This window comes from Gobius niger (genome assembly GCF_951799975.1).
Source record: "Gobius niger genome assembly, chromosome: 21".
NCBI classification, from domain to species: domain Eukaryota; kingdom Metazoa; phylum Chordata; class Actinopteri; order Gobiiformes; family Gobiidae; genus Gobius; species Gobius niger.
In genome coordinates, this window is record NC_136872.1 from 9,175,263 (window position 1) to 9,194,151 (window position 18,889).

Here is an 18,889-nt window from a genome sequence, read left to right on the forward strand (position 1 = left end):
AGAACGGCCTCCCCGATCTGAACCCGAGTGGTGTTCTGTTATTGGACTTCTGTGCTAGTCGCAGTTTGTCCATAACGAACACCATGTTCGAGCACAAGGGTGTCCATAAGTGCACGTGGCACCAGGACACCCTAGGCAGGAGGTCGATGATCGACTTTGTAGTTGTGTCGTCTGATCTCTGGCCGCATGTCTCGGACACTCGGGTGAAGAGAGGGGCTGAGCTGTCAACTGATCACCACCTGGTGGTGAGCTGGATCCGCTGGCAGGGGAGGAAGCCGGTCAGACCTGGCAGGCCCAAGCGTGTTGTGAGGGTCTGCTGGGAACGTCTGGCGGATCCCTGTGTCAGTGGGGTCTTCAACTCCCACCTCCGGAAGAGCTTCACCCAGATTCCGAGGGAGGCTGGGGACATGGAGTCCGAGTGGACCATGTTCTCCTCCTCCATTGTCGATGCGGCTGCTCGTAGATGTGGCCGTAATGTCTCTGGTGCCTGTCGCGGCGGCAATCCCTGAACCCGGTGGTGGCACCCGGAAGTAAGGGATGCCGTCAAGCTGAAGAAGGAGTCCTACCTGGCCTTGTTGGCTTGTGGGACTCCTGAGGCAGCTGAGAGGTACCGGCAGGCCAAGCGTGCTGCAGCTCGTGCGGTCACAGAGGCAAAAACTCGGGTCTGGGAGGAGTTTGGAGAAGCCATGGAGGAAGACTATCGGTCGGCCTCGAGGAGATTCTGGCAAACCATCCGGCGCCTCAGAAGGGGGAAGCAGTGCTTCACCTAGCACTGTTTACAGTGCGGGTGGGGGGCTGCTGACCTCGACTGGGGATGTCGTCGGGCGGTGGAAGGAGTACTTCGAGGATCTCCTCAATCCCGCCGTCACGTCTTCCGATGGGGAAGCAGAGGCTGGGGACTCGGAGGTGGGCTCGCCCATCACCCAGGCTGAAGTCACCGAGGTGGTGAGAAAGCTCCTCGGTGGCAAGGCTCCGGGGCTGGATGAGATTCGTCCTGAGTACCTTAAGTCTCTGGATGTTGTAGGACTGTCTTGGCTGACACGTCTCTGCAACATCGCGTGGCGGTCGGGGACAGTGCCCCTGGATTGGCAGACCGGGGTGGTGGTCCCCCTCTTTAAGAAGGGGGATCGGAGGGTGTGTTCCAATTACAGAGGGATCACCCTCCTCAGCCTCCCCGGTAAGGTCTATTCCGGGGTAATGGAGAGGAGGATCCGGCCGATAGTTGAACCTCGGATCCAGGAGGAATATCACTCACTCACTCACTCACTCACTCACTCACTCACTCACTCACTCACTCACTCACTCACTCACTCACTCACTCACTCACTCACTCACTCACTCACTCACTCACTCACTCACTCACTCACTCACTCCAGGAAGCCTGGGTGAATGTAGTGAGTGAGTGATTGGTCCACCAACCAATCACTCACTCACTCACTCACTCACTCACTCACTCACTCACTCACTCACTCACTCACTCACTCACTCACTCACTCACTCACTCACTCACTCACTCACTCACTCACTCACTCACTCACTCACTCACTCACTCACTCCAGGAAGCCTGAGTGAATGTAGTGAGTAAGTGATTGGTTGGTGGAGGGTCCACCAACCAATCACTTACTCACTACATTCACTCACTCACTCACTCACTCACTCCAGGAAGCCTGGGTGAATGTAGTGAGTAAGTGATTGGTTGGTGGAGGGTCCACCAACCAATCACTTACTCACTACATTCACTCACTCACTCACTCACTCACTCACTCACTCCAGGAAGCCTGGGTGAATGTAGTGAGTAAGTGATTGGTTGGTGGAGGGTCCACCAACCAATCACTCACTCACTCACTCACTCACTCACTCACTCACTCACTCACTCACTCACTCACTCACTCACTCACTCACTCACTCACTCACTCACTCACTCCAGGAAGCCTGGGTGAATGTAGTGAGTAAGTGATTGGTTGGTGGAGGGTCCACCAACCAATCACTTACTCACTACATTCATTCACTCACTCACTCACTCACTCACTCACTCACTCACTCACTCACTCACTCACTCACTCACTCACTCACTCACTCACTCACTCACTCACTCACTCACTCACTCACTCACTCACTCCAGGAAGCCTGGGTGAATGTAGTGAGTAAGTGATTGGTTGGTGGAGGGTCCACCAACCAATCACTTACTCACTACATTCATTCACTCACTCACTCACTTACTCACTACATTCATTCACTCACTCACTCACTCACTCACTCACTCACTCACTCACTCACTCACTCACTCACTCACTCACTCACTCACTCACTCACTCACTCACTCACTCCAGGAAGCCTGGGTGAATGTAGTGAGTAAGTGATTGGTTGGTGGAGGGTCCACCAACCAATCACTTACTCACTACATTCATTCACTCACTCACTCACTCACTCACTCACTCACTCACTCACTCACTCACTCACTCACTCACTCACTCACTCACTCACTCCAGGAAGCCTGGGTGAATGTAGTGAGTAAGTGATTGGTTGGTGGAGGGTCCACCAACCAATCACTTTATCACTACATTCACTCACTCACTCACTACATTCACTCACTCACTCACTCACTCACTCACTCACTCACTCACTCACTCACTCACTCACTCACTCACTCACTCACTCACTCACTCACTCACTCACTCTCTCCTAAACAGTCTCCCATCCAAGTGCCAAGCAGGCCCGATCTTCCAAGATGTGACCGATCGGCCGCTATGGCCTGATCTCACTTCATTCGTCGTTGGCAGGGAAGAGGTAAGCCTCGCGTACAGCCTCCTCACTAATTTGTTTTTTCTTTTTTCTGATCCTAACAGGCTGAGATCTGATCATAAGTTTCCTCCCGACATATTTCTTGACTTCTCCAAATGCTCTTTTCATGCACTTCTCCTGCTTCACCTCCTCTTTCTCTCTTTCAAGTCTTTCAAGCTCCTTCTGTTTTTGTATTTGCTTTTCAACTTCCTTCATTTTCAAGATTTGTTTCACAAACTTCGGAGGCATCTTCTCCACCTGGTCCAGCACCTTGTATGCCCGACCTTCAATGTCGGACATCATTTCCATCGTGTCTAACCTCACCTTGATTCGCCGTTTCACGCAAAATCTGTGCAGTTTGGAAATTTTCTGGTTCAGATCATTCAACATAATGTCATTATTTATCGTTTCTAAATTGTCATGTAGGTTGACTTTCCGTCCTAGATTTTTAGCTTTGATCTTTGTCAAGTTGATCTCGTTCAACTCGCAAGCAATCATGAAATCCATCTTGTCATCCTTTTCCTTCATCTTGATTGCAGCTTTTCCAGCCTCTTCACGAAAGTCCTTTTTAGCCCAGCGCTGTTTTGTGACGCCATCCCATAGACTGGTAACTCCGTGCCGCAGAATCATCACCAAGGTCCAAAAATCTTCTTGTGTGGCATCAATGGCTCCATTTTTGAAAGAACTTTGCCATTCTGGACCAAGAGCCATATTGAACATAATACCTTTGTAGCGAATACCGTCTTGGATTATTTTCATCTCTCTTTCCGTCTCTGCCGTGAGCCTCTTTTCCTCTTCATGTAAGGCCTCAAGCGTTGGTCTCTGCTCTTCCAGCTGCGCCTGTCCTATCTCCAACAATCTCGTAGCTTCTTCATAGATTCTCAGTTTATCTTTTGAAAGAGACTCCTGTTTCTCCTTGATGTTCTTAAGAATTTCCTGATCACGCTGTACCACAGTCTTCAAGTGGTGTCCCTCTATCTCTTTCTCGTTAATCTTTCCTTTCCCTTCCCCTAATGCGATGTTAAGCTGTATCATTTGCGATTCAAAAGCAACATTTATATGCTTGTTGATTTCATCCTCCATACATTTCTTTTTCAGTATCTTCCACTGAACAAGGACATTTTCCTCTTCTGCCTTTGACGTATCATATCTCCTTTGAAAAGCAGCTATTGAGCTCCTCTCACTGACAAGACCGTAACGATTTTTACGGTCAGATTCTTGCAGTGACATTCTGTTTTCCAGTGGTGCAGGTTTGACAGTGACGAGCCCGGGGTAACCACTTTTTCTAGATTCTCGGACTCTGGCCCTATTGTCTTTGATTAATTCAATAAGTGGATCTTTGTATTCATATTTCCTTGTTGACTCACGTGATCGAGGCTCCGAGGTTCCAGGTGGTAACTGTGAGACTGGTTTGACCTTGGCATCCTGTTTTGGGAAGGTTTGATAGTTTGATTCATGTCGTGAGAGCTGGTTCGCTGGTTGGGGATCTTCTTTAATCGGAGTGACTTTGTTAGTTCTCCGAAAGGGCATGAAACGTCTCCGACTTTTGTCTGTGAGAAATGGATGTTGTAATATTTCTTCTGGCGTGATTCTGTCTTCTGGATTGCACTGGAGCATTTTCTTTAAGAGATCAACACACTGATCACGGAGTTCGCGCTCATGGCGGTTGAACAGATCTCTTCTTCTTATCGCCTTCAGTTCGTCCAGTGATTTAAATTGTCTTACATGCGACTTCACCTCAGATGTACACTTAAACTTCCATAGTTCATCATCTTTTTCATAGAACTCAGCTGTGTACATTCCCCTGTCAAGAAGGTCTTCAGATGGTTGTCCTATCATTTTATGTATAGATGTAAACGCACTATGCTCTGAGTCTGTGCTGATCAGAGGACGTCCGAGCATTAGATGGGCCAACACCCCCCCCAGAGACCACACATCAGTGGCTGGCGTCAGTGGAAGGCCTAGCATCATCTCTGGAGACATGTAACCTTGTGTCCCTGGCTTAATTCCTTGTTTAGCTGTAGCATACGGCATGGCTCTCGCAAAGTCGATAAATTTGACTTGAAATGGCTTTTCACTTTGATCAACCACCATGATATTTTGTGGTTTTATATCAGCGTGAATGATTCCTTTGCTTCCCAGTGTAGTCAGGCCCTTAGCCAACTGTTGAATGATGTTTCTTGTGTCATTAAATGGCATAGCCTTGTTGTTCAAGTTGATGTATTTCTCCAATGTGGTGTCCAGTCTCTCGAACACCAGTCCAGTCCTGTTGTCATCAGTGGTGAACTCCCCATGGCAGTTGACGATGTAGCGTACGTCTGTACTCGTCATGAGCTCCTTTAGAAGGTTAGCTTCTCCACAGTTGTTTTGAGCTTCTTTCGGGATCTTAACAACGACACGTTCCTCATGTCTCTTCAATATACAATCGTAAACCTTCGAATTACCACCACTGTGAAGAACTTTGCAAAATTTGAACCCATAATTCCTGAGCAAAGCCTTGTCGCTTTCTTCCACAATGCTTTCGGCCGTTTGGTACGGCCTCTTTTTGAAAAACATGTTGTTTGGGGAAGGGCTTTTCTAAGTTATTATTAACTTCCTCCTACTTTCTTCGAGCAGCACTTCACGAATGCTTCTGATCTGCACCTGCACCTTTCTGTGGTGTGGCAAATCTGTGTCACTTTGCATAGAATGTGAAATGAAAATGTGGTGTCCTAGCAACGTCTCTAAGGCAACAAGCTGTTTCCATGGAAACGCCTGTTTGAGAACAAGTAGATAGAATCGCCCATATATGGTCATGTTCAAAGCAGCCAGAGGGGGAAAACAAATGGTTGTTGCTAGATCGTCGGCTCGTGTTATTTTGTATAGATCTATGAGTTAGTTTCTTGAAAAATACAAATAACCATAATCCTAACCTTAAGGTTAATCACATCCCTGGCCCTAACCTTAATTTGTGTCATGAAATGTCACGTGTCACAGCAGACCGTCCCTCCCGAGCCAACGATCTAGCAACAACCATAAACAAATGAAGCATCGTGTTAGCATCGTGCTAATGCTAACGCTAGCTACGACTGCAGGTTTTTTGCTTCTACTGAACAATCTGCTGTGAAAAAACATCAATATGGACGCGATTTAGACTTGACTTTATTTATGTGTGATAAGTAAGTTCATGTTCCACCAGAAAATGGCTAAAAAGATTAAAACATCGTGTTTGCCAAAAGATTCTGTTTTCTCCTCAGTGAGGCCATGCAATTCGGCTGTTACCATGGTGACTACCGTAGAATTCCTACCATATTCTATGGTGAAATTGCAGGTTTCTCGTCTTATTTTATTGCTGAATTTCTCTGTAATTCCTGGGCCAATTCACATAAAACACAGACTGTCACAAATTTCAAAATCATCTCCTCCAGCACATATGAACTATGGTCTAATTATTTCTTCATAAAGGTGTCCAAAGGTGGTGACAAAAACTCAAAAACACATGTGTGATGTTGGCCTATAGAAAGGACTCTCAGCCATTAGAATAAGGCCAGGTTTGTGAATCCAATCACAATCAAATAATGATCAGGGAAAACATTTGGACATTTCTCTCTAAAACCCTTTCTCTCCCATAGAGATTGGCACCAGGCCTCCGAATTAAATAGAATTCTATAACATGAACGGCACCTATAAATGCTGGGGCAGTTCTCTGTGGAGTTTAAATGTTCCCTGTGTGTTTGCTTTTGTGTTCTCAGGGTACTCCGGTTTCCCCTACCGCTAAAAATGTGTTTGAGTTCGAGTGTGGGACAATGAATGGAAATTAGCCTAAGGCTACAATCCATAATAAATCCCCCCCCAAAAACCCATCCATATGGGCCCGATTTTGGCGTGACCTTGTGTGTGATAAACATGTTTATAGTCTGACAAAAACAGATTTTCTTCCCCCTCGGCTAAGCCGCGCCCCCTTGTATGACGCATTTCCGTCTGTATCTACACTTTCTTGTCCACCAACAAGTAATTCATCTGGTGAAAACTATACTATACAAAATCAAATGAATAATAATAATAATAAAAAAAGCCCAGCTACACATTTAAGTAAAAAAAAGAAAAGAGTTTGCCATAGTAAAAGAAACAACTCCATTGTAGAATAAGAAGTCCAGTCCGTGTATAAGATAAGATAAGATAAACCTTTATTGATCTCACAAAGGAGAAATTCACTTGTTACAGTCGGCGTTCAAGAAGAAGAGTTAATAAAGTGCAGCTGATACAGAGATTATTGCACATGTTACTTTACAGTCTTATTGTACAGTCTGACAGCAGTGGGGATGAAGGCTTTGCGGTAGCGCTCCGTCCTGCACTGAGGGTGTCTCAGTCTGCCACTGAGAGAGCTGCTCAGCTCTTCTACAGTCCCGTGCAGTGGGTGGGAGGTGTTGTCCATGATGGAGGTGAGCTTGGCTAACACCCTCCTGTCCCTCACCTCCTCCACAGAGTCCAGGGGGCAGCCCAGGACAGAGCTGGCCCTCCTGACCAGCTTGTTCAGTCTGTTCTTGTCCCGCTCTGTGCTGCCCGGGGCCCAGCACACGGCAGCGTAGTGGAGAGCAGAGGCCACCACAGAGTCATAAAAAGTCCTGAGCAGAGGCCTGCTCACTCCGAACGACCTCAGTCTCCTCAGAAGGTGGAGGCGACTTTGACCCTTCTTGTACAGGGAGTTGGTGTTGTGGGACCAGTCCAGTTTATTGTTGAGGTGAACACCCAGGTACTTGAAACTGTCCACCTCCTCAATGTCCTCCCCCTGGATGTTCAGGGCAGCTGCAACTCATAGTTTCAATACATTTTAAAGCTTGTAATTAACTGAAAATGGTAATTTGTAGAATTTGCAGCATATTTGCTTAAATCAAAAGCTATTTCAATCAAAATGATTTTAACAGGTCAAGTTATATTTAAACATATAACACACCTTATTTGATAGCAGCTTCAAATTCTTGCAGCCATTAAACTTTTGAGTTTTTGGATAGTGTCTGCTTGGGTTTCTTTGCAGGATGTCAGAAAAGCCTCCGAGAGTTGCTGTGTGAAAACTGCCTCCCCCCAGATTCAGAGATCTTAAAGAGGGTATTATGCAATATCGACTTTTTCAAGCTTTACATCATGTTATTATGTCATTCCCTCATTAAAAACATGCCTGAAGTGTTGCCTTGGCACATTCACATATTTTTGAGTAACCTGTAAAAACTCTGATGGCGGCCATTTTAGGGATAGGTTTGCCTGAGTCCTCCTAGGAACGCCCCCACCTCCTGGAGACGCCTCCGAGCTTTTGTCACCAGCCGAGTAACCAACCACTGCTCCTCAGCAGAACCCCCTCCCCACTGATGCCACAGACAGCGTGTGGAGGGGGCGTGTCTGAAAGGGTCAGAGGTTCTTAAAGAGACAGAGGCCTATTTCAAGACATTCACTACAGCCATTTTGAGAGAGACATTTTATACAAGGCAGTGATTTTAATTTACTGCATTTACAGACCAACAGAAGGTTTCTTCATCATTGTAGTGTGATATAGACTGGTGCTATGACTGAAAAAATACCCCCTCTTTAATATTAATATTAATAATAATAATAATAATAATAATAATAATAATAATAATAATAATAATAATAATAATAATAATAATAATAATAATAATTACACATTTTATTTGTAATGCGCTTTACATATGTAAAAACAGATCCCAAAGTGCAACAGTTAAAGATGTTTTCCTTGAGGCTCTAAAGGTTCTCAATAGGGTTGAGGTCAGGGTAGGATGGGGTCCACATCATGAGTTTCTCTCCTTTATACACATAGCAGCCAATAATGCAGAGGTATTCTTTACAGCAGTGGTTCTCAACCTGGGGGTCGGGACCCCCAAGGGGGTCGCGAGATGAATTTTCGCCAGATCATGTAGATAAAATATAGCCTACATACTTTTTTTTAGCGTATATTATAATATTTTATTGTCTCATGTGTGTGCTATTTTACCAGAGTGCCATTATATGTTCGTAATTTGATGAATTTTATTTTAACCATTTGTTTATTTCTTTGTTTTTTAAGAATTATGTAGGCTAATGTTCTCACGGTGTGACCCGGGCGGGGGGTCACAAACCCCTTTTACTGTTATAATGGGGGTCGCAGCTCCAAAAGGTTGAGAACCACTGCTTTACAGGATGACATGGTGCGTTGACATGCATGAAGATGATCTTGTTACGGAGCCTAAAGGGGCCGACCAGCTCTCTCCCCATGATTCTGGCCCAAAACATGACTCTGCCCCCTCCTGACTGATGTCACAGCCTTGTTGGGGCATGGTGGCCATTCACCAACTATCAACTACTCCATTGATCTGTCCATCCAGGGTTACACGGCCTCATCAGTGAACAAGACTGTTTGAAAATGAGTCCTCATGTATTTCTGAGCCACTGCAGCCGTTTCTGCTCAGGCGCATTGAGTTGCCTTGTGTACGAAATGCGCGGTATAAATAAAGTTTCCTTTCCCTGCTCGTGAGCATTCAATTAACAGTTTAGCAGAGGCCGGATAGACGGTTTATGCACAACTGTAGCCTCTGGAGGGTCCTACACCTTGATGTTCGGGAGACTCCAGAGGCACCAGCAGCTTCAAATACCTGTATGCTGCTTTGTAGCAGCAGTTCTGTTAATGTAATGTATTTGTCTGGCTGAAACCGTTCTTATTGTGCCTTTATCTGCACAAACCCGTGTGTGCTCTGAATCATCCACAAATCTCTTAACAGTACGATGATTACACTTAATCTTTTGTGAAATATCGAGGTTTTCATACTTAGTCCAAGACATTCAACTATTTCACGCTTTTCATCAGTAGAGAGATCCTTTTTCTCTCCTATATTGCTTGCAAATGGTGGTCTGCTTAATAATGTGGAACGTCCTTTTACAGTAGTTTTTCCCTTAACTGGGCTTCACCTCACAACTAATCATCACAGGTGTCTGAGATTAATGTCAGTGATTCAAAGAGCCCTGAGACACACTGGCTGTTTCTCAATTGCCAGGATCCTTCCTCCGTTTGTCCACTTCGTTGACGTCCTCAGTGGTGGGCTCCTCCAAAACGGAGCCGAGTGTCCTCTCACCGCCGTATTTGAGCTCAATTGGAACGGCCTCCAGAGTGAACGGCTGCGTCATGTCACTTGTCAAATCTAATAAAATGTCAATCTGCTTACAAATTGATAAAAGAGGCCATGAAGCTGTTTATTAACTGGTTTTGGTTGGATATCTTACTATTTGAACATTTTGCCAGAATAAAAATAATAACATTTCTGCAAGGATTTGCAAGGTATTCAGTTCAAATATTAAATATATTCCGCAGGTCCAGTTCATGGCTAATAGCCTACAATTGCAGACTTACGTTAACAACCATTCGCCTAATTTCTCAATAAATAGGCCTATTTATTAGGCCTTTCATTAACTTTATACAAACCTCTTTTTTTACATCTTTACTTGCTTACAACATTTACCAATGGTTTCATTATTACAAATTTTTTATTTGCGCAAATGTGGAAGAAAACTTCAAACTAATAAAATATATATATATAAATATATATATATATATATATATAAATATGTAAATATATATATATATATATATATATATATATATAAATATAAATATGTAAATATATATATATATATAAATATGTAAATATATATATATATATATATATATATATATATATATATATATATATATATATATATATATAAATATATAAATATATATATATATACATATATATATTTGCATAATTTGGAAAACGGTGTATGCAGTTCAGCTGCTTTTATTTTATTTTTTTAAATTTGCGACTTTATTTTACTTGTAAATTTGTGTCCTTTTTCTAGCAAACGTGTCACTTTTTTACTTTAAATTTGCTACTTTTTTCTGGAAAATTTGTGATTTTTTTCATGCAGATTTGCATTTTTTGTCCTCACAAACAATCTCGAAAATTTGCACATTTTTTTCTCATAAATTTGCATGAATATTTTTTTTCATCACAAGATGGCTCTAATACGCCATCGTAAAAGTCAATTTTAAGTCATAAGTTCTGATATAGGTGTATTATTTACCCCGTAGAGCAACATTTAAATAATAAAACAAATAAACAAATAAATGCTCCATGATTTTACCAATTTACGCGATCCATTTGAAAGCATCATTCAGCAGTGAACCAATCAAGGCGCAGTAAACGCTTGAATGCGGAAATGACTGTGATTTCCAACCAGACTGGATAGGGCTTCATCCATGTTCTTTGCCGTGTATCCAGGCTGCTGTGGTGTTATACATCGGTGCACTGCATCACACTCCTTTACGAGGGCGGAGATAATTGTGTTGTCATCACCGATGATGATTGAACGCCGATGGTCGCAGATTTTCACGCATGAAAAGAAGTGATTTCGCTCACCACGGAGTACATCTCGCTGTTCAGTCTTTTATTAACACAAAACACAAGGTAAATTTAGTAAAACCGCTCTGGATGTTTCTGGTAGCAGACGTACAAATCGAATGTATCGACTTAATCTCCGCGGCGCTATTGTTGTGTTTTGGGGCTGTTCGTTGCAATTTTCAAGACATTAATTTGTGTCCATATTTGTTCATTGGACAATATACGATCAGTTGCTTTGAAAACGGGTTGCTTAACAGTATTACGCATCTGACACCAATTGGCAAAACAGGAATTACACCCTCACCGAGCTAAGCTAACAGTAGCCTTAACAGCATTCATTTCACATTTCATGTATTTCATCCTTACTGGGCGTGGAAAGTCAGCACATGTGTTAACCTTATCCATGAAACCAATGGTTCACGTGAGCCCCCGTACGCAGGGTTTTGTGGTCTGAATCGCAGACGGGGTGAAGGTTAAAGCGTGTTTTTGTGCTTACAGGACCCCACAGGAAAAAGCATCGGCACTGAAGCTCAGAGATGCATTGACTCCAGATGCAGCTGTGCCAAGGCACTCTCTGTTCTCATGTAAATCCGTGAGAAGCTAAAGACGACCTAAATGGATTATCCAGACTAACCACGACAGGGGATTTTCCACTATAATACAATAATCATCTTTCTACAATGTCCGTCTCTGTAAGTACGACTTTCACATGTATTAATGTTAGAAATTACAAGGTTTAGCAAGATTTTACATTTACAACTGCTCTGGTAGTCTGATATATCATGAAGTAATAATCCTTTCAATCAATGCAGACACCCGATATACTGTATCTTCATCGTTAGTGCCTCCATTGCTGTTTCATGGGGTCCCACATGGCAGAGGCTTTAGTCGTCCCCAGGGGGTTGGTGTAGAAAATGAAAGGAGGACTGACTCTTTGGCTTTAGGTTGGCAATTAAACTCTCAACAGCAAGGGACAGATGTGTCCCCTGCCCCTCCCCCGCACTCTCCAAGAGCTCATTACCATTTGTCTTTCCTATCATTGATCTACTATAACTACTCTCCTCTTTATCTTCTCCTCATGACTATCATCGGATTTTTCACTTCATTGCAATTTTCAGGCTACAGTCAATATTGTTTTTGTTCCAAACCCACTCAGCTGCTGCGCCTTCGAAGAGCACGAAGTTTCCTTATTCTTTACTTTTCAGCCCTTCTTTTTAAAAGCCTCAACAATCGGCCATTTGAGTCTCTTGCCTTCTATTACCATATCAATGTTCCAGTTTGTGACTTGTTCTCTGCTGATAAACATTAGTGTCATTGAGTCATTGCTTCTGTAAAGGCCATTTGCTGAGCTTTTTGTTTGTGTTCCCACTGCAGACCGTTTTGGCAAAGGCTTTGTTCGACAACACAGCAGAGAGCCCGGAGGAGTTAGCATTTCGTAAGGGGGACATCTTGATGGTCCTAGAGCAGGACCAGGCCGGCGGTCCAGGGTGGTGGCTGTGCTCTCTGCATGGACGACAGGGCATTGCTCCTGCCAATCGTCTTCGCCTTCTACAGACCCAGGCTCCAGGCTCAGACCTTTGTGGTTCTGGTGAAGACTCTGTTTATCTGTCACCTGGTCCCGCATTGACTCGAGTGAGTAGCAGCACAGAGGACATAGATGCAGTGTACCGCTCTCCTCCCGCTGTGGGCGAAGGGAGAGGAGGTGCTGCTCGACCCGGAGAGCTCCGAAGAGCAGAAGGTGGGCGTCCACGGTCCCACTCGAGTTCTGGGACCAGGCCCCGACCTGAGTGGGATATTGGTGGAGCTGGGCGTCCTCGCTCACCGTCCTTGAGGGGAAGAGGAGCCGATTTATCAGGAACACTTTATCAAAATCCACTTAATCCATTACCTGTAGCTCACCATGTCAGGCAACCAGGAGGCGTCTTGTCCTCAGAGTCTGTTTACCTCTCGCCCAGTGGAGTATCACTGTCCACTGCTGATTCACAAGACAATAGATATTTAGTGCCCAGAGAAACTGTTAATGATGACTGCTACTTGGTGCCTAAAGGTACACCACTTGCTGGGGAAGATGTTTACCAAACACCGACTGGAGGAGTTATTCCTAATGGATCCTCTGTTGCAAGTGTTACAGCATCCCAGCCCAAAGTCAGTCAAGATGCACCTGGATTATATCTAACTCCTAACCCAGTTTGTTCAAATCCTCAAAGGACTCCGCAGTCAGCACCTATTCAGTCATCTCCTCGTCTCGTAAAGGGAGCCCCACACAATTCAGTTGCTGGTAGGGGTAAGGCTGGCATTGCCACACACCGTGGTTCCCCTTTACTTGTCCGAGCAGGCCAGGGAAAGCGTCCTGGATCACCTAATTCTGCCCGTAAACCTCCTCCACCTGCCCCTCCAGTCCGAGGTGTCACTAGGAAAGATGTACAACAGTCATCCTCTCCAGCAGCCGATTCTCACACAGTAGCCAAAGCTGTATCTCAGCAAGTGCACACGAAAAAGAAAATAAATGCTAACAGAGAAGAGAAGATCTGTAATGGAACAGAGAAAAGCACAAATGTACAGAACATCAAAGGACAAATGGCTGACAACCTACAGAGTGTAAACGACCAGGTAAATCACTACCAACTCTTTGCTAATGTCTTTACATGAAGGAAAATGTGCAGATGAATGCTTAATGTGTGTATTTGTTTTCTAAGGTTTATGATACTCCTCCAAGTGGACGTTGGCAGCGTACTGGGCCTGTTTCTCTCCCTGATGATGATGATGATGGAATCTATGATACTCCCCGCACTGTGCCACCACACAGTGACTCTGAATTGGAGGTAAATGCTACAGGAAAAAAATGTGCATGCCTTTACTACACAACCATAATATCACAATTTGTGTACTAGTATTTGTTTTCATAGTTTCCTTTACAGTTAAGAGACTAAGAAGTGACAATGTCATGTCTGTGCACGTTGTAGACACAGACAGCTGTACACAGCTATCCAAAAAAACATCTACACACAATCCTTCATGCCACCATCCTTTTTTCCCTACCCCCTGCTCCAAGGCAAGGCCACACCTGTCTCCGGAGCCTGTCTATCCAGTCCAAGTGCTGCTGCTATTTTCTCCCCTTCACACCCATCTGTTAGGGCCATGTTACCACCACCAACACGAGCCCCACCCTCCCCCCAATGGTTTCCTTCATGTCCGTTTACCACATCTGTCTGCTAAAGTACTTTTTCCCTTGTACTTCCCTGTACTTACAGTAAACTGCAGATTCACATGTGGCCTACTTTTGGGTGACGTGACCGCACATTTCACTGCAGATTAAATGTACACGGACATGGATTTGAATCTCTAATCTTCTTCCCCAAGTGTGCCTCTACTCTCTGTACATGTCCAATAAATATACAAAATAGTTTTTTTTTTCACAAATGCCAATAGCCTGACTTTTTTCAGTTTGTCCTGTGATTATTTAATTAGTATATTCTGGCAAAAAGTGATCTTTATCTTCTGTTTTATTAAAGATATTTGAGATTGAATAGCACTGACATAACTGACAGTTATTTCTATATTTTAGGTCTATGACGTTCCAACAATCTCTTTGAATTTGTCCACAACTGATGCCCAGCAAACTGTCACAGTACCAGATGAGGGTGAAGAAGGGGTGTACAGTGTCCCCACACTTCCAGGTGTTCCTTCAGGCCCAGAGGATTCATCCATCAGCAGCCTGTGTGTGGAGGAGCCTTTGCATGGTGGTTCTGAAAAACGAGCAAGTTCTGAGCCTGACGGTGGCATCTATGACATGCCTGCTTTAACTGCTGAAGGACTTCCCCTCTCGTCCTCTTCCTCCTCCACGTCAACTCGCAGGCTCTCTGTTTCTAGCAATGGTTCGGGTGACCTGCAATGGAGAACTTCCCTCTCCAGTCTTGTACATTCTCTTTTGACCACAGTGACTTGTTCATCCTCGACCCTTCCATCACGAGACCTGGCAACATCTTTGGCTGAAATCTTGTCCACATGGAAGGCCAATCATAATGGTGATCCTCCTCCGCCCCTTCAGCAGGCTTGGGCTTGTTTATCAGATCTTTTACCTGCATTGTCTGCAGTTGGAACCGCACCACCATCTGATGGCCTGCTGAATTTGGTTCAGCGTTCTCTTGAAGAAAGCTCCCTTCTCCTGCAAGTGCAAAGCCGTCCTCGTCTGCCTTCTCAAGAATCTCTTTCGCGTAGGCCATTACCTGCCCTCCCAGTGGCAGATGGGATGGCCCCTGGTGTTGGTATGGGTCCTCGTAAAGGGAGCTGGATCCAGGAGAGGCCTCTCCCTCCAACACCGCAGCCTAAGTTTTCATTGCTACCTGCTCAGTCCCAAGTGACTATGACTGTGGGCACCAGTGATGGAGAAGACGATCCCAGTAATGAGTATGCAGGAATAGGCCTAACGCCAATCCCTGCCACGGTGCCCTCTGGAGACAGCGTAGGATATGTTAAACTTCAGGTATGTTTTACCCTAAGCTAAGCTTTACTGTTGCTTTTATCCTTTCTCGTCTTTCTAGTCATACTGCTCTCTCCTTAGGGTAAACCTGATCTCACTCCAAATATTCTGTCTGAAAATGGACACACCATCAACGCAGAAACAAGGGTACGCTTCCTTTTTACATGAACAATAATAACAGTCATGGTGCAACACACCCTTATGGGTCAAGAATATGAAATAAAATGCTAAGAAGTATTAATCTACATACCATGAACATAATGCTAAATTATCTTTTATGTTTTGCAAGCAGCTGTGGGTTAAATCCTGGTGCTTTTTTTTTCCCTCTCTTTTTCCGGTGACATTTTTTGCAGTTTCTTGCAGAATCCCCTGGTTACACCATTTGGCTGCCAACAATTGGTCACTTGTAAATCTTCACAATCTTTCCTTACATAGAAGGGGGCTGCTGAACAATAAGTGACAGGACAGTACAGTGATTCTTTCAAGATGGCTCTCACTGCTGTATGTCTATTGCAAACTTTTGAGTTGGGTGCAAGACTGTTCATAACATGTCTTTATGACAAGAAGTCTGGACATATTTTACTAATGAATCAACATTGTATTGCAGCTCAACAAAAAATAATAACAAAAAAATGCTGTCTCTGTACTTCAGTTATTCAGTAATTAACAAAACGGCACATCCTGTTTGCGCGTACACATGGCCATAGCGTCTGTGCTCCACCCGATCCCGTCAGACATCGGAAGCTAAGCAGGAAGGGCCTGGTCGGTGCCCGTTTGGGAACACTAGGAAGCCTGGCGAATGTAGTGTGTGAGTGAGTGGCTGGTGGTGGTCGGAGGGGACGATGGCACAGACTGGTTGCCTCGCTTCAACAGTAGCTTACCACCACCAAGTATATGAATGAATAATGACGACAGTGTTGACAGTGCTTTGAGAGACTTGCGCTTTACAAGCCTGTTTTACCAAGTGTTCAGCATTATTGTTATTTTTATTATTCTTTTTCTCTTTCTCAGCTCTGCCCTAATTCACAAAACAAATAAATACTTAAACGTCCTCTTAAGTTTTGTACTAGTATATACGTATATGTCTTGGTGATGAACTGAATACACGAATAATAGATTTCCATCTTGAAGTGATGTGATGTTAATTTCCATTTGTTTGTTTTGTTCCATAGATGACTCCTTCACCGCCTTTGCCGGTGTCTCTGTCATTGGAGGACTCCGAGCTGCTGTCCTTCTACTCTTCTCAGAGCCTAGCCCATCTGTCCTGCCTCGCTGACGCTATAGATGTGCTCTTTAGTAGTGTCCAGGGGAACCAACCTCCCCGTATATTTGTTGCTAGAGGAAAAAGTCTTATAGTGACGGCACACAAACTGGTGTTTATTGGCGATACCCTTTCTCGGCTCCTTAGCTCTGCAGACCTACGTGCAAAGGTTTGTAGAACTACTCCGGATTTGTTATCTTAATAAGAGGCATATAAACATGTGCTTTTTGTTTCCTGATTTTAGATTACAACTTCAGGTGGAAGACTCTGCCAAGCCCTTAAAGCAGTTGTTGTTGCAACCAAGGGAGCAGCACAAAACTACCCATCAGTATCTGCCACTCAGGAAATGGTGGACCGTGTTGCAGAGCTCTCTCAGCAAGCAGCTGGATTTTCCACTTTGCTACAACGTCTGGCAGAAATATCATCATAATATTACTACGTTTTTCACTATTTTTTGTTCCTTTTAAAATGCCTTATTTGCTTCAAGGGGTTTGAGTGAAGTGTTTTTCTAAGATCTTTCCTCACTGTGTCTAGTGTATATCTGACCAGTGTACTGATGCCAGACATGTCTTTTTAATGCTAACTTATTGTTCTTTTGTCCATTGCCCGTGTGAGCAGATTAGCTCTGCTTCTTATTATGTATGCAATTTTTATCTTTCCAATAACATACACATCTCCTTCTATTCTCTATCTATCTATGGTCTGTGCCCTAAAATAGCAGAATGGGAGGCATGATATTCTACTTTGAGCACACTTGCCTCTTATTATCCCCAAATGGCCTTTTGTGAACATTTTATATCCTTTTATTATCTAAAAGTCATTGCTCAATCCCTACAACTGCCAATAAGTGAGTAACAATTGTTGGTTGGGAAAATGCATAATGGTTTGTGTTCTTTCCCACAATCACATGCGCTCTGTGTCTGCATCAGAAACCAGTCTCCCAGGTCCTGTTGTCTGAACATGTCTGTTGTCACCGCCTTAAGTTCTCATGGTTTCATTTAGAGTTACTGAATTAAGAGAAAGATACATTTCTGAACCTTACTGGGCCTGTACTATATTTGTATAGTTCTTTACCCGACCCACAGAAGCTATTTAAAACTGCAAGGGGAGATTTGCATCGGCTACGTTGATACATCATTTTAATTCTTGAAACTCAAGGTTCTGTTTGAGTGGCACTATTGCGTTAAAGGTTTTTTTATTTTTATTTTGGCCCTCTGGAATGATTATGGTTCAGTTTAGAATGAAATTGATGTATTTGGATGCTCTTTATAACACTGTAGAATTGACACTAATCTTTACTCTCAGTTGACTTCACACACTCTTTACCCTCTGCATCAAAAATAATCGATAAGCATAATTGTATGTTTGGAGTAATTATCAGACCATTACGCATATGCTCATTTATTGTGTGTTTCAATATCAACCGTATGACCCATTTTGATAACTGTATTGTGCCACCTAGTGTTGGACAAGTATTAATTGAGTGTGGTCTGTTGCAAGCCCTACCATCTAGTACAAGTCCTTTTCTTTGTGTATTATTATATTGTATACAAATCATGCGGGAGTTGATGTTTGGAACTGTCCGGTTTGCATGGTTTTTTTATTTGCTTAAACTTTATACAGGCCCATACCCAATTTTTTGAAAGTTTACGAGGTTAAACTAAGATGATGGACGTGTGTTTTTGTTTTCTTTTTACATAATGTAAATCTGTTTGTTTTCTTAAGCTTGTAAATCTGTTTTGTTACTGAGCGGAATCTTTTTTTACCGTAATGCACAGAGGCACTACATGCAATATTTCTTAGTTCTTCTTTGGTTAAGATTGCACAGTACATTTTTGCAAATATACAAATATTTGGATGATTGACTACGTGTGTATGTATTGTTTTTATGCATTGTACATTGTATGATGTAAGGTCCCGATCTAAATATATGGCCACTGGGCTAAATGTAAAGTGACGGAA

The 18,889-nt window shown here is 43.6% G+C and overlaps 1 protein-coding gene across 1 annotated transcript; it reads left to right on the forward strand.

The window, feature by feature from the left end:
- Positions 1-11,054: 11,054 nt before the first annotated feature.
- On the forward strand, positions 11,055-17,456 carry efs (embryonal Fyn-associated substrate). The gene is made up of 8 exons (XM_079579730.1): positions 11,055-11,252; positions 11,685-11,878; positions 12,561-13,796; positions 13,883-14,008; positions 14,752-15,669; positions 15,748-15,813; positions 16,839-17,096; positions 17,172-17,456. The coding sequence occupies exons 2-8, from the start codon at positions 11,867-11,869 to the stop codon at positions 17,355-17,357; spliced, it is 2,802 nt and encodes a 933-aa protein (XP_079435856.1). The 5' UTR covers positions 11,055-11,252; positions 11,685-11,866; the 3' UTR covers positions 17,358-17,456.
- The last annotated feature ends 1,433 nt before the right edge of the window (positions 17,457-18,889 follow it).

Coding starts and splice junctions, on each gene's coding strand:
- efs (XM_079579730.1), top strand. Junction 13,797..13,882: donor TACAGAGTGTAAACGACCAG/GTAAATCACTAC, acceptor TTGTTTTCTAAG/GTTTATGATACTCCTCCAAG. Junction 15,814..16,838: donor CCATCAACGCAGAAACAAGG/GTACGCTTCCTT, acceptor TTTGTTCCATAG/ATGACTCCTTCACCGCCTTT.